Source organism: Anopheles coluzzii, chromosome 3, assembly GCF_943734685.1.
Source record: "Anopheles coluzzii chromosome 3, AcolN3, whole genome shotgun sequence".
Taxonomy (NCBI): Eukaryota; Metazoa; Arthropoda; class Insecta; order Diptera; family Culicidae; genus Anopheles; species Anopheles coluzzii.
The window spans coordinates 87,474,243-87,489,767 of record NC_064671.1 but is presented as its reverse complement, the minus strand read 5'-3'; the positions used below and the strand labels follow the sequence as shown (position 1 = coordinate 87,489,767).

The 15,525-nt window shown below is 44.9% G+C and overlaps 5 protein-coding genes across 5 annotated transcripts in view; 3 read left to right on the top strand and 2 right to left on the bottom strand.

The window, feature by feature from the left end:
* The window catches only part of LOC120955008 (lissencephaly-1 homolog), a 233,112-nt gene that overhangs the window by 126,136 nt on the left and 91,451 nt on the right, over positions 1-15,525 (bottom strand). The gene's annotated exons all lie outside the window — the stretch shown is intronic.
* On the bottom strand, positions 217-3,086 carry LOC120958152 (uncharacterized). The gene is made up of 2 exons (XM_040380737.2): positions 2,556-3,086; positions 217-1,414 (listed from the first exon to the last, which is right to left on the bottom strand). The coding sequence occupies exons 1-2, from the start codon at positions 2,662-2,664 to the stop codon at positions 411-413; spliced, it is 1,113 nt and encodes a 370-aa protein (XP_040236671.2). The 5' UTR covers positions 2,665-3,086; the 3' UTR covers positions 217-410.
* LOC120958153 (U6 snRNA-associated Sm-like protein LSm8) lies at positions 1,618-2,444 on the top strand. The gene is made up of 2 exons (XM_040380738.2): positions 1,618-1,749; positions 1,820-2,444. Exon 2 carries the CDS (start codon positions 1,830-1,832, stop codon positions 2,115-2,117), a length of 288 nt encoding a protein of 95 aa, XP_040236672.1. The 5' UTR covers positions 1,618-1,749; positions 1,820-1,829; the 3' UTR covers positions 2,118-2,444.
* On the top strand, positions 3,314-5,815 carry LOC120958151 (SET and MYND domain-containing protein 4). The gene is made up of 3 exons (XM_040380734.2): positions 3,314-3,363; positions 3,539-4,973; positions 5,062-5,815. Exons 2-3 carry the CDS (start codon positions 3,568-3,570, stop codon positions 5,420-5,422), a joined length of 1,767 nt encoding a protein of 588 aa, XP_040236668.2. The 5' UTR covers positions 3,314-3,363; positions 3,539-3,567; the 3' UTR covers positions 5,423-5,815.
* LOC120956297 (SET and MYND domain-containing protein 4-like) lies at positions 12,709-14,421 on the top strand. Its single transcript, XM_040377679.2, has 2 exons — positions 12,709-14,036; positions 14,119-14,421. The coding sequence occupies exons 1-2, from the start codon at positions 12,709-12,711 to the stop codon at positions 14,174-14,176; spliced, it is 1,386 nt and encodes a 461-aa protein (XP_040233613.2). The 3' UTR covers positions 14,177-14,421.

The following is a 15,525-nucleotide window of genomic DNA, read 5'->3' as shown; positions in this document are numbered from 1 at the left end:
TTGCAGCGATTAATCATAAAACTGGTGAATTTTATATTTTTTATATGAATTTGACATTTCTCGGACGATTATCCGTGCAAATCGATTAACCGGCAACCGTGCGGTCCCGAGCTGCCCGGATAATCGACGTTCTACTGTAAAAAGGAGTTGTAAAAACAATGCATTTGTGGAAAATTTACTGTGTGCTGCGAGCATCATTATTTACAACTTTTCAAACAAATTACAGCAGTTTTTGTTCCGTACACTACAACACGTTTTACTTTATTTGCAGATTAAATGTTTTGGTTTAAAATTACGATACGCTATCGCTACGAAAATACATCACATGCAAAGACTAGATTATTGAGCCACAAACAAACCACTAAGATATTGCTAAGATCATCTTAATTGCCTCAAATTTTCAAACAACTTCAAAGATCTAACTTTTGATCAAACATCTTTAGCAGCTCCGCATTTGCGTCAATTGCTCCACTATCGGCCACTATAAAGTCTTCCTTTTCGAGCTTTATTTTCTTCATCAGCTTATCCAAATTGCTTTCCTTCGAGTGGTTGGAAGAGTGGTTGACATCATCCGGCGATGTTTCCTGTCCGGAATTGGGTTCTTTTCCATTAAGCTGGGCCGTCGATGGGCTCCTGTCATGCTCTTTATTGGTACCTTCTGCAATGACTATCTCATTCAGCCCACCGTGTACGGATGTCGTCTGAGGCATTGTTTGTGCGGTAGCAGTCGCATTGTTCGCAGCATCATCCGTTGGGTCGTGCTGTATGTTCAACTGCTGTACGAGCGTATCGATCTCGTGCCCGGCCGTTATCATATCAGAGCTGGAGCTGCTTCCAGTACCCATGGAATCACTTTGCGCTTTCAGTGCCGCTAGGTTCGCCGTTTTGGAGTAAATGTTCTCGCCGATGTTGTTGATGTAGTAGTTGTAGAAAATGTTGTTCTTCGGTTCGGGCTCAAAATCGCCGGTGGATTTTTGCAATCCCATGCGTATGAGAATGGATATTTTTGTGTTGTAAGGCTTGAGCCATTTGTACACCTTTCGATGGACGATGGTTTGCTCGTCCTCGCACAGCGGTTCCCACAGTTCGAGCAGCGATTTCTTCACATTGTCGATCAGTATCTGCTTGCGCATCTCCGGTATCAAGCGCCCTATCCCGTCGAGATGGCGGAACGTAAGATCGAGCAACATTTGGGCGTTTTTGTTGGTAATAAACATTTGCCATTTGAATATCATGACCATCAAATCCCACAGCTTGTCCATCGAGCTGATGTCGAGCCGCATCAGCGAACAGCATGCAATGTCGGTAAGCAGTACCCGACACTGCTGCACGGTCAGCATGCTTTGTTGGTAGGCCGTGGCGATGTAGTGCAGAAACTTGGGATCGAGTAGCACTTCGGTGATCTCACGTAGTACTGAAAAATAAGACACATTTCATTTTATTTAAAGAGTCCCAAAAAAAGTCTTTTGTGTTTGTAAACAAAACAAAGTTTCTAAACAAAAAAACTAAAATTAGTGCTACATGCGTTACATTTCAATTTTTGCTGCACTGTTGCTTGGGAAAGCAAAAGGGTCGCATGGAAAAGTTTCACGCGTGAAATATTTCATCCTGGCTAAATTTCACACTGTTGACAACTGTGCCCTGACAGCTAACCTCTTTTCATTGCCCCGCAAAATCAAACACAAACAGCATTCTTGTTTACAGCAATAACAAATCCAGAATATCCAAGACTTTTGCGGTGCGGTACTGGTAAGTAATTCGCCCCCTGCTCGCAGAAATTGTTGCCCACAAACGGTGATTCACTGTGTTTCCTTCCCAGATCCTTCACGATGTCCGGTCTGGAGTCGTATGTCAACAATACGGTATCGATAATTACCGCCGATGGACGCAACTTTGTCGGCACGCTCAAGGGATTCGACCAGACCGTCAACGTAATACTGGACGAATCGCACGAGCGCGTCTACTCGATGACGGCCGGCATCGAGCAGGTGGTGCTCGGGTTGCACATTATCCGCGGGGATAACATTGCCATCATCGGGCAGCTGGACGAGAGCGTCGACAGTAAGCTAGACTTTAGCACCATCCGCGGCATGCCGCTGGAACCGGTGGTGCACTAAGGCCGGATCGGGGCAGTGGGTGCGGCGGATCGCTGCTGCTGCGCTCAGTCACTCGCAGCGAATGTGTGTACTCGAACCAAAACCAAACGCTCTTGGATTTGTTAAATTGTGTATAATGGAAAATGTGTAATGGAAGCACATGAATTTAAGACGATAAGGATTGTATGGGGTGAACTCTGGAAAAACTAGTTTTGCAGGAATACAAAACTAGCCAAACAAAATGTGCCCAAGCGGTGGTGACATTTTGTTTCGCTTGATGGTGTGAAATAAAATAAAACAAACAGTTTTAAAACAAATCAAACCAGCTTGTGCCGATGGCGCTTGGAATGATGCAGTAGGTTGCCAACCAAAGCACAGGACAAGCCTTCTCACACCTGCCAATCAAAATGGCAAAGGGTAAATGGGCCCCTCTTTGAGCAATACTGTCCCCATTCTTACCTTGTGCCGATTTGTCTAGCGGTATAGATTGGGCCTTCAGTCGCTGATCGATCACGTACAGCATTTCACATCCGAGATTGAGTATGATCAAAATGTTTGTCACGGTCATTCTGTACGGCTGGAGCAATGTGCGTTGGCAAACAAGAAAAGCGGCGCGGGCTCCTTGCGTCCGGGGGGAAACGACTTTACGACTTCAACTCTGCTCCGCTAACACTCAGAATGTTCGCCAGGTCAGTAAGGCACTGACACGAAAACTTTTTAGCAATACGCATCCATCGACCCGACGGGATTCCTGTTTTGGCAACACTCACAGAGGCGTTCAGCGAGACGGTTGCGGGTGCCGCAACGGTTGTTTGTTGACAACAAGGCGCAACCATGGCAACGGGTGTAAATTTGAACACTCGTGTACACTCTGTGGAACCAGATACCGGATGTGACACAGTTCAACAAGCGCCCAAATAATGTGTATCCCTTCTGTTGCTTGTGATAAATGTTTGCATTCGATAACATTCCCTACTGGTGTGGTGCATATACGGGGAGAGCCTTTGCCAATGAGTTTGTCTCATAACACAGTTCATTAATTCATTATATTTGATTTATATCTTGCCATACGTAATAACATATTTCAATTCTGCTAAGCTAATTGTAGTTTTTATATGATTTTAAATTAAATACCCTTGTTATGAGCAACGCAACCGGCGTTTTGAATTCTGACAGCACCGGATGACGTTTTGCTTTGCTCCTACCCAAAACAACAACACACAGTTCCACGAACGATACGGCACGGTTCGTTCCACTTCTATAAATGGTAAAAACCCATTTCTTGTTTCGCATTGATTGCGCTCATTACATTACAGCTCTCCAAACTTTTCCCACTCACGCACGCGTGTTTCGACACTATTCTGTTCAGGTAAATAAGAAACATCCGCTACATCACCCCGGACTGTTGTGTCACAAAATCGATCTTCCCCGTCTGTTCCCAGACAATCGTTCCCGGTTTCCGGCTTCCGGCATGAGTGATTCGCTCGAGGAAAAGTTCGGCGCCTGGGAGCTGTTCGAGCAGCTGTGGGAGAAAGAGGCAGAGCTTGATTATGAATCCATACTCAGGGACGCTCCCTACCACGATCGGCTCAAGCTTTCGCGCGACACTAAAAACAGTGCGAAGGCGCAAAGTTTGCGCACCAAGGGCAATCAACTGCTGAAAGTGAAACGATACGTAGCAGCACTTAAATGCTACAATGAAAGTATCGCCTTCTCCGAGAAAGGTTCGGAGGAAAGGGCCATAGCGTACGCGAACCGGTCGTTCATTTGCTACGAGCTGCATCGGTACGAAGAATGCTTGCGGAACGTACGGCTGGCGCGGGAATCCAACTATCCGGAGCACCTGGCGTCAAAGCTGGCCAAACGGGAGGAGGATGCGAAGAAAGCTTTACAGAATGCGGCCAACAAGGGTAGCTTAAAGTCAACTAATGGAGCAAGCAGCGACACCAGTGATGATAGCAAACTATGTGATAGCGAGCTTAAGCTAAGTTACGACGCGTACGAAACAGTGCCGCAAGTGGCGCAATGTTTGGAGCTGAGCGAAAGCGAACAGTTTGGCCGGTATGTAGCCACCAACCGAAACTTGGAGGCCGGCGATGTCGTAATAATAGAGCAGCCGTTTAGCCGTCTGCTGCGGGACATTTATCGGCACGTGCGGTGTGATTTTTGTCACCGGGAGAGCATTTTTACGCTGCTTCCGTGCGAGAATTGTACCGTGGCCATGTACTGCTCTGGTAGCTGCGCGAGCCAAGCCGCCCAACAGTACCACCGGTACGAGTGCCCAATAATACGCGATATGTGGCGCGTTTTCACCAAGCTGCCCGTAATGTCCCTACGCACCGTCACCACCGCGATCAGTGCGTTCGAGTACGATCTGCAGGCGATGTGGGAGCATCTGCAGGTGTTAGAGAAGGCAAAGATAAACGCTTTCACCATGGACTGGACGAGCGCAAGCACGAAAGACATTTACGACACGGTGCACGTGCTGGAAACGAACGAGCGTACCCGCGATCGCAAGGATCGTATGGTGCGGGTGTTTTACACTACCATCATTTACCGACTGCTAGAGGAGCGCTGCCCCGAGCTTGGCGAGCTGTGCGCGATGAACGATAACGTACGGGAGCTGCTGAATGAGCTGATACTGCGCCATCTACAGACGGGGCCGGTTAATATGCATTCGCTGCACTACATGGAGTATCAGCCGGAACAGCGGGTGTACGAGATGGAGAACCACGTTTCCGCTTGCTTTCCGATACTGAGCATGCTGAACCACTCTTGCGCTCCCAACGTGACACGCATCACGCTGCGCGACGGCCGGTGCGCAGTGTTAGTTACGCGTCCCATTGCCAAAGGTGGACAGCTTTACGACAACTATGGGTAAGCCTGGATGGATGAGAAGGTAGCCATCGCCTCGAGGTAGAGATATTTTAATTTGATTCCCTCTTCTGCACTTTTTTTTTTGCAGTATGCATCATTGCCTGATGTCTCGCAAGGAACGGAAGACGGAACTGTTGAAGCAGTACCGGTTCATTTGTGAATGTGAGGCGTGCGTGAACAATTATCCGCTGTACTTCGAGCTTCCTGCTATCGATTCGTCCCGGTACGGTATGATAGATACACAGTCGCTGCACGCCGAGCTGGTACTGCATCAGAAGGATAAGGCGGCCGAATTGTTGCCGAAGCTGCGGCGCTACCTGAACGATATAGGAGATCAGTATCCGCGGAGCGAAACCTGCTCGTGTCAGGAACTGTTTTTGCGCGCATTTCAAATCCTTCACATGCCGACGTCGGAAAGTGCTGAGTACTATAAATACTGCAACCCCTAGAGGGGAGAAAATTGAACAAGTGATTCTCATGTACTGACTCCCCGTTTAGGGGAATTTAAGAAAATTTCGCAATCGTTTAATGATAGTTTTACGACGGATCTCCAATGAAACGAGAGAATCAAAATTGTTGAACTATATTTCAATTCTAAAATTGTTACACTCATATAGCTAGATTCTTATAGCATTTGAAGAATATTGCGATGGATTAAGCGATAGTATGCCTTATATTAGAACACTAAACGAACCTTTTTTGTGATGAACTGAACTCTAAAAGAAATTAAATTAAATCATTAAATAGTTTATAATTTTGTTTACTTGTTAGTCGAAAAGCATTTGTTTAATTTGAAAATAAATGAAACAATCAGAGAAAAGCACCCCGCTTTTTCAAATTGTCAAAAATAAAGAAATTAAAAAAAATGGAAAATGTTGATAACCTGCATGTGCTAAAATTAATTTAAAGGTAATGACATTTATTTTCATAATTGCCAAACAGTTTCAATCAACAGATGGAACGGAAAATGAAAGAACTTTTTTTCTGCAGAGTCTAAAGTGATATGAGAGCGATGAGACGGCTCTGTTGACTTACGATCGTGTACTCTCCCCTGATCGTCTGAGCCTCTGCGATGAGAGTTGCTGAGACAAAGTACGGAGAAGAAGCTAAACACAAAATGGATTAAATTTTGCAAGCATCAATACTGTAGCCAAGACCTATGTAATTTATTTCCGAGATTATTATTATATAAAACCTCAATTTCAATAGCTTGCATACATTCATCCCTGGTATCGCTCTCTACTTCCGTCAGAAGATGATTTATAAGTTCCATGAGTGCTTGTCGCAGAAGAGCGGTGAGTCACCCTGTGTGGTTCTCGTTTATTGCCCTTTACTTTTGTTATATTCTTTGCGCGTTTCGCTCAACGTTCATTCCCTTTTTCGTTGGCAGCAGTGCAAGAGCATGAACATGCCGACTCTCTCAGGTTGCTGTGCAGGTCGGTTGATTCTCTCTCGCAGCGACAACTGGAATCATAAAAAAAAACATGCGTACTCTTTCTAATGAACACGCATACCTGACTGGTAGGGGCAATAAAAGACTTGATGGAACAAAAGATTTCAATGAAGAGAATGCACTGGGCGTCTCCATCACAGTGTTGTTTCGTTGAGCGCAATTGCAGAAAATAGATGGCGGACACTCAATGTACATCTCACGTAACAACTGTCTTTTCGATAGATCCACATTCAACAACCACTGACTGGACATTGCTTGTACTACTACTGGAGTTGATTTACAGTCGGCCTTAGGCCACGTTAGACCAGATCGATGACTGGATCAGGGGAAGCGAGACCTGTCAGAGATCGGGCGTCTACATAGATGAGAGGCTTTAGCCAGGGACCGAGCTTCCTGTCTTATTTTTGTTCGTTACTTTTACTAATTACCAATTATAATAAATATTTCACCCGTTTGAAATCCATTTAAATTGGACAATGCGTGTCCATTATTCGCAAAATGCGAAACGTAGAGTAAAGAGTAAAGCGAAATAAATGAAAACGAACGAGAGCAAAGGAAAATTAAAAGGCAGAGTGACGGAAGGGTCATAAAATCGCACAAAACGTTGACTCCATACTTATTCCCTGATGTTGCATTTGTGCTCTTGCTTACCGTGTGCATTTCTTATCGGTGTAACTACCTACGTGGTCATGGTAGCTTATTCATGTTTTCGAGACTGTTTTAGTACCACACAACCGGATAGCCAGTCCTTGCTACTGGGAGAGCGGTCAATACGAGGTTTGAGGCTCGTGCGCCCCAGGAATGAGAAATTTAGCTTTTAATCAACTTACTACAGTCTCAGTCATTCAGTCTCATTCCCTTCGTGTGGCTGTTCCGCTCTTTGAATCATTTCGCGTTGAAGAAAAAGACGCGTTCAATACCTTTTTGATCTGAATGAGGCTTCATAGCTATCTGTTGAATGGTAAAACTAATTTGATATAAATAAAACATGCTGTAAGTATACATCGTTTAGCTGGTTTGCTTCATCTTCATAGAGAGTCATGATATATAGTTAGATTATCTATATAGTTATAATTATGTATAATCAGATAATGAGTACGCTTTAACAATTCCACGGAAAGCTGGAAACATCTTACGTCCAACAGTCTGTAGCAGCAGAACATTACCTTGAACGTTGGTCTTTGGCAGCTTGTGTTCGGAGTCTTCGGCATGTTTCAGTCGTTGTCATAAATCATAACTCCAGACCGCACAGAGACAAACTGACGCACCGACAGTGAACTTAGCACGGGATGAATCTGTGCATTGCACTTATGACGAGCAGAAACGAACCGTGTCACACAAGGAAATCATTGAAAATCGTATCGGCTATTCGTTTGATGTACCTTCATATCAGTTGATTTACCTTCACGTGAGCCTTGGAATCATTTGGAGTTGGAGAGAGCATTTTTTTGCTTTGAATTTTTATTACCTTTTCTGCGATCGTGTACTGCGTTCACCGAACTTTAATAGCACATACCTTTAATCTCCGCAATGCTTTTCTATTGATCTCTGCACTTCCAGCCACACATACAGTGGTAGGTATGCACTTAAACGGAGGAGAGAAAGGCAAAAGCGAGGCAGTGATGGAGGAGTCATAAAAGTGTCCAGAGCGTCGGGTTCACGCTTATTCCCTGATGCTGCTTTATACCTCTCCCTCATCATGCGCACAACTTTTTCGCGCTGTGGTGGGTTTCCTTCAAATCTTTAGCATATCTATGATCTTGTTCGCGTTGCAGGCTTCGCACACACAAAGTATATACTCCAGACAGTTGCAAATTCCTCAATTCGTTTAGACATTTCATTAAATTCTAGTCTGATTGTATCTGAAACAGAAAATTGAAAAGAAAATTACTAAAGTAGCAATACGCATAAAGATTTGCTAAGCAATATGAGGAACGATAAAAAAAACATACTAGTATCCGTTATCCGTGTTATTCCAATATCCGGGTAAGGTCGAGTCCCGATGAGCCTGGATTAACGGCATTCTGTATAAGTGATTTTGTTCCTTTCTCTACCGTGTTTCATGGGGCACCCAAGCAGTCCACATCGAACGATGTGACGATTGTGTCAGAATAAATATATCAATGGGGTATATTGCCAGCGTCAATGTAGGAGACAAAAATCGTCGCTAATCGGCACCAGCAATGAATTTCTCTGGAAGATCTGGTTGGCCCAAACAATAAGAGACATCATCATGGGGCGAGAAAAGAGCAAAAAAGCAGAGCCAAATGTCCAACGTCCCACAAATAATAAAGTTCAACGTTGCATACATTCAAGAGCCACCTGGGAGGTGTCTGATACTTTTATTGTTCTTGCGCCTTCTCTTTTCGCCGTCTGTTTCGAAGCCAAATGGAGCTCGCTGTGTTGAGGACGGTAGTTCAAAGCGCAACGACACACATCTTTCGCACATGATCACTCTGGCCATTTGCTCCATTGCGCTAGCCTGGTCTTTGTCATATCGCGGTGAAGAACGAGTCGTGTTCAATAGCTTTTTAATCTGGATGAGGCTTCACTGCTGAATATCGGAATGCAATGGTAGAGCTAATTTGATGTAGATCATGTTGCATGTTTTATCTGGACTATTACAATTACCAATGGCTGTATAAACTCTTACTCTCTTACACTCTTACCCATCGTTAAGCCCACTTCCTGGTGATCGTAACTCATTTATCGCAAGATTGTCCTTTTGGTGCAGTGATATTTTGATGCTTCTATTCTTTGAATAAATTGCTTGCTTTGCTGAATTGACGATAAGCTTTCAGTTACTCATTACAGCTTCCAGATATTTCAAGGTAAAGAAAAGATTGGCATACTGGGTACGCTTTTACTACTCGATGAAAAGCTGGAAACATCTTCCGTCCAACAGCCTGAGGCCATTGCCTTGACCGTTGGTCGTCGGTAGCTTGCGTTTGACGCGTTGTCATAAATCATATCACCAGACCGCACAGAGACACGACAATGCGCCGCCCGTGAACCCACCGCGGGAACGAATCTGCGCAATGCACTTATGACGAACAAAACGAACCGATTGACTCATATTGGACTCATATAATCCGTTTGTCCGTTTGATTTGCTCCCTTCTGCATGGAGGCGAGTTCACGCGCCCGGTTGCAGATTTTATGGCCTTTTCGTCTTCCTTCGCATCCATTCTCCGCTGTTTTGCTTGTCGGTCCGTTTGTTGGGAGAAGAAAAATTAATAAGAACTTCAGTTTAATTTAATTTCAACCAGTGAGAAACGGCATCCTTACTATTACAAAGCAAAGGCTGAGCATCTATGATATGATCTTCGCAATTGATCTACAGCTCCGCACTGGCATGAGTGATAGCGTTGATCTGTGTTCTCCTCGTCCACCATTCAAAGCATTTGTGTTTTGTTTCTATTTTCTCTTTCCTTTGTTTTCTGCCAATTTCTGAATGAAGCTGTAGAGCAATAAACCGAGACGTAAACATAATTATGACGAAGCCGCTTCAGTCTCCTCGAGCGCATCACCGATATCTCTGACGGTTCGTTGCATGATCACTTATTTGTCCAACACCTAGACATGCTGGAGCCATCGGAAACCGGTTTGGATGCGAAGCAGATGAAGTGACCAGCTCTAATCGCTATGTTTAGTCGTATGGTTTAGGGGAATTTATTACACCCACGGGTCAGCATCAGTTCCAATAGAGCCGAGATCCTACCTTGGCGCTATTAGTGAATGGAGCCGAGGCGAAAGAGAAGAGAAACACTCGGGAAGAGAAGCAAGAATGTCGGGAAATAGTGAAGCATCCGTAGAATACCCGTGTTTGGGGTGTATTTCTGCAAGTGAGACCTTTCTTCTTATTTTTCTTATCGATTTGATGTGCTTGTGTATTCGTCGTGAATGTCTCTACGCCGATGTATGGTCGCGAATGACACATGCTCACCCCATAAATAGTGATCTTAGGGATCGTGAAAATTTGCTATGCTACCAGGCTACCAACTTTAGTTTTTTTTATCTTCTTTTGCACATTTAATGAATTCAATGTATTTTAAAGAACGTCAAAACGGTGGAAGAATTTGCATTTACTGAGAGTGTATGGACTGCAACCCGAACACGATATAGAAATGCTAAAGTTTTGAAAGAGACCCACCACGGAGCGAAATCGTCGTGCGCACGGCAAGGAGCAGCACACATGCAGTAGCAGGGTGATCCGTGGTGCCGTCGTTATGTGCAGTTTTATGACCCTTTCGTCACTGACTCTCTTTTTCTTTGGTTCGCTTCAATATCGATCACCAACGTAAGTGTGGATGAAATGTGCTGAGATGAGTGTTTGTAGCCCGCGATATATTGGAACACCTTTACCCTCAATGTTCGAATTAGATATTGCGGTCCCCGAAAGGCTGTTCATGTTAATAAGTGGCTCGCCTAAGAAATAAGTTTGATCTGATCTGCTAATTTATTTTTATTAATCTTTATATTTTGTTATTCAGTACAGCAGAATGATCAAGCACAATGAGAAGAATAAACATCTTTGTACATATGGGAATAAAGCATATCTGCATTATAACAGTGTTAGTGAGCGATAGTCCTACGGAAATGTTGCATCAATAATTGCAATAAACTTGAACTAGGCTCTCTACATACCACTAATCTGCAGCATCAGTATCACGCACTCGATCGGCCAGTCAGAAGCGCCATATACGATCGCAAAAAAGGTGATCTAAAAATCAAGGTAAAATTGCACTGCTCGCTTCAACTGCAAATGTCTCATCACGAGGGTCTCACCAAAATCAAAGTTCATCGAAAGAGCGAGAGCTGTGAAGACGGCACTTTGAGTGTGCGAGTGTAGTGGCAATTGATTTTTCGCAAGTGCACGACGGGAACAGTGTCTTCCATGCTTTAGAAGAAGTCATCCGGCTGCCAAAGGAGTTCATTGTGAGAGGCTGTAACGAGTATCTAAATGAGGGATACAAAACTCTCTCTCTCTCTCTCTCTCTCTCTCTCTCTCTCTCTCTCTCTCTCTATCTTTATCTCTGGGTTTACTGGCAACAATTAGTGTTGGGAAACTGAGCGCAGCACCGCTACTCAACCCCGTCGCCACGTTACAAGGGCTTGACGTACGCGTTCGGCTAAGCTCGGCGCTGCTCGGCTAAGCTCGGGAATGAAGGGCCCGGGATCGGCCTCTTCATCTTTTATGCGTGTCTCGTGAACGCGTCTATTTTATTAATATTTAATTTGTTAAAATAAATAAGTACTAAGTATTAACATTGCAAACCATAAGAATTAGCTTCAGAGATCGTTACGCTTTCCAGAGACAGAAATATCTTTTGAGACAGTTTTGAGACAGAGACAGCTTTTTTTTTGTATTTAAGTAACAGTTGCTTTTAAAGATAAACCACTCTCAAACTACGTCGTTTTGTACTTTAATTTCAACAAAAATCCGAATCCAAAAGTCGAAATTTGAAAATCCCAATGGAGATGCACGGTGTATTCCAGACTCCAGACTCGATCAGTACTTCTGGGCCGTCAAACGTTACTTCCGATAACAGAGAAAAAAAAGCGAGAAAGCATAACCGACTCCGACCCGTTGGTGCAGCGAGTTCGGGTCGAGTCGAGTCAAGGTAGGTTCAATACCCGACCCGAACTCGCTGCACCAACGGGTCGGAGTTACTTATGCTTTCTTGCACCTACTCATCAGTCGGGTCGACCCGAACTCGCTGCACCCTCGGGTCGGAGTTGCTTATGATTTCTCGCACCCACTGATCTTTCGGGTCGACCCGAACTCGTTGCACCCTTGAACGGGGCCTGAACATATTTCTACATCCACGGCATTTCCACCTTCAATTCCACAAAACTCCGTTTATTCTCGTTCGTGACAAAGTCTGCGTCTAAAAGTGAGAGAAAACATCAAAGTTTAATGCGAGAGATTTAAGCGGCCGGCGCACATCAACGTACCAGGAACTCGCTGAACCCCGCTTTGCATATGAGTTTTTTGCAAGGGAGGCCAAGCGGAATGCGCGAGATCCTCTCTTGGCGAATTGCATCGCTCTCGTGCGGTTGCGGATCCCAACACAAGTACACTGACCAAGGGCTGCGAAAAGGATTTGTACAAAGAAGAAACGTACAAATTTCATTCATTGCTGAGCCGCGCTGTGGTACGCACGTGTGTCTACCAATTTCCTTCAAATCGAAGTTCCACCGCGCTTTTAGCCTCCAATATAGCCAAACCGTGCTTTCACTTGTTTGTTTGTGGCTGTTTGTGACTGTTATAGCTTATATTATGGAAACCGAAGCTGAAGCAGTGCCTGTGCTAGTCGCATCACGAAGCTGCCGCAACGATCGAAAGCTAGTTGACTTCATAATTCAACAGCGCATGGTGTTGCTGGACACTCAGTGGCTACTTAGCACTGGCTGGTTCAAGAAGGACAACGACCTTGCGCTGCGGATGTACGAACGAATTCCGACCACTTTCAACAGTCACTCTGTGCTCAAACTAAACCAGGTTATAGCCTACAGTGAGCCTCGCTCAGAACGGCTCAAACATGCGTACCTTCAGCGAGCTGTGCACGCATACGCCAACCGTGAAGACTTCTACTGCATGTACAACTTGTGGCATTTGGAGGAAGTGGACGAGATCGGTGGCCTGTTGAACCCTCTGTACCAAGAGTTGTACCAGGAATTGAGCCGTGCCGCGTGTGATCGACGGTCAGGAATAATCAATCCTTCGCCGCAACATGACGTTCATTACCAGCACTGCTTCGCGAATGTATTGTGCAAAGAACTACCCGAGTGTGGCCGTTTTCTAACGCCACAGAGAAGATGCAATCGGGGCAGCACCGTTATGTGTGAGCGGCCTTACGTTAGGCTGCTGGTGGCCGATCGGTACTTCCGATGTCACTACTGCCTAAAACACGTGCCACTAGTGCTCATTCCCTGTCCCACCTGCTCGTCCACCCTGTACTGCTCGAACACGTGCCGGAACCGCGCCTATGACGAATACCACGCGATGGAGTGTGCCATACTAGCTTGTCTTCGTATTCAGTTTACCACTTTGGAGCATCTCGCCGTACGGCTGACGTGTCGTGTCATCAACATGTTTGCCGGCCAACTTGATCAACTCGAACCGTACGTACGCTCGTTGCTAGCGAGTTTCACACCAAGCTCGCACAGCACACCGTACGGAAGAGATGCACCAGAAAGTCCCTGTAAGCAGTACGCTAGGATATATCATCTAGCCACGAATCGTCGACAAATCACCAGAGCGGCGCTTACGGAAAATGGACTCCGCGCGGTCTCGTTGGCGAAGCTGCTTGTTGAACAGAACAAGCTGCCGGCCGGACTGCTGCCCATCATTGCTGAGCTCACTGTGCGACACATGCACATTGCCGCTGCCAATGTGCTGCCGTTGCACCGTTCCGATGCAGATCCGGCAGTTGAATCGCAGAACAAAACGTCGACTCGGTACGCGCTGGTGCTGCTGACCACGGGAAGCAGGCTAAACCATGCGTGTACTTCTAATTTAGCGTACCAGTTGACGCAGAATGGAACGGTAAGCTTCTTAGCGAAGCACCACCTCTGCCCTGGGATGCAGCTTACGATTGATTACAGGTAAGTTGAGGGAAGCGGTGCTCGAATTGGCTCGACTAGTATACCTCGAATAGTTTACCTCATACTGTTTTTTTTTCTACAGATCGATCGAAGGTGGCAACAGGTCCCAATTTAAATGCCAATGTGCGAAATGCGTATGATCAAAGACTGGATTGCGGCTTGTTTCTTATTACGTTCCTTATCCTATGTTCCTTTTTATATTTTATCATCACAATTGCCCGCGGGGCTAAATAGTATCCTGTGCCAAATCGCCAGCAAATCACCAGACGGCGTCGGCGTTCAATTGTATATTTGAGCATTCCTTGCGTCTCATAAACCGCGTTTGTCATGAACAGATTGTATATATTTTAACTAAAATAAATAAATCACAAAGATCAAAAACAAAGATGTAATTTATTATTCATGTCAATAAAGTTTTCCATTTCTTGTACCATAATTATGCCGTTTTAGAGTATCACAATTTCATTATATCGCACGTACTACATAAAATATGGCTGATCTTTGTTTGGTGAAATATTCATTGGTTCCCAGTTCAAATGAATCAATAAGACAAATATTTAGATGAAGAAGGAAGAGCTGCATGACGGGATGGAGGAGAAGATCACTGGATGCTCCATGAACCAATAGTCGATTAGATGACACCAAACATGATAAAGCGACGAACCTCCGATAAAGTCTAAACCAGTAGAGATACGAGTTTTTTATTTTTTTTTAAGCTATTAGTGCGCTATGTTTGTGTTTATTAATTGTTGAGTAAAACATATCACTAAACTTAGCGATTGGAGCTGACCACTTCATCTGCTTCGTATCCAAACCGGTTTCCGATGGCTCCAGCATGTCTAGGTGTCGGACAAATAAGTGATCATGCAACGAACCGTCAGAGATATCGGTGATGCGCTCGAGGAGGTTTCTCTCGTCGCCACTCGCTTTGTCATAATTATGTTTACGTCTCGGTTTATTGCTCTACAGCTTCATTCAGAAATTGGCAGAAAACAAAGGAAAGAGAAAATAGAAACAAAACACAAATGCTTTGAATGGTGGACGAGGATACGAGAACACAGATCAACGCTATCACTCATGCCAGTGCGGAGCTGTAGATCAATTGCGAAGATCATATCATAGATGCTCAGCCTTTGCTTTGTAAAAGTAAGGATACCGTTTCTCACTGGTTGAAATTAAATTAAACTGAAGTTCTTATTAATTTTTCTTCTCCCAACAAACGGACCGACAAGCGAAACAGCAAAGAATGGAAAGGAAGACGAAAAGGCCATAAAATCTGCAACCGGGCGCGTGAACTCGCCTCCATGCAGAAGGGAGCAAATCAAACGGACAAACGGATTATATGAGTCCTATATGAGTCAATCGGTTCGTTTTGTTCGTCATAAGTGCATTGCGCAGATTCGTTCCCGCGCTGGGTTCACGGGCGGCGCATTGGCGTGTCTCTGTGCGGTCTGGTGATATGATTTATGACAACGCGTCAAACGCAAGC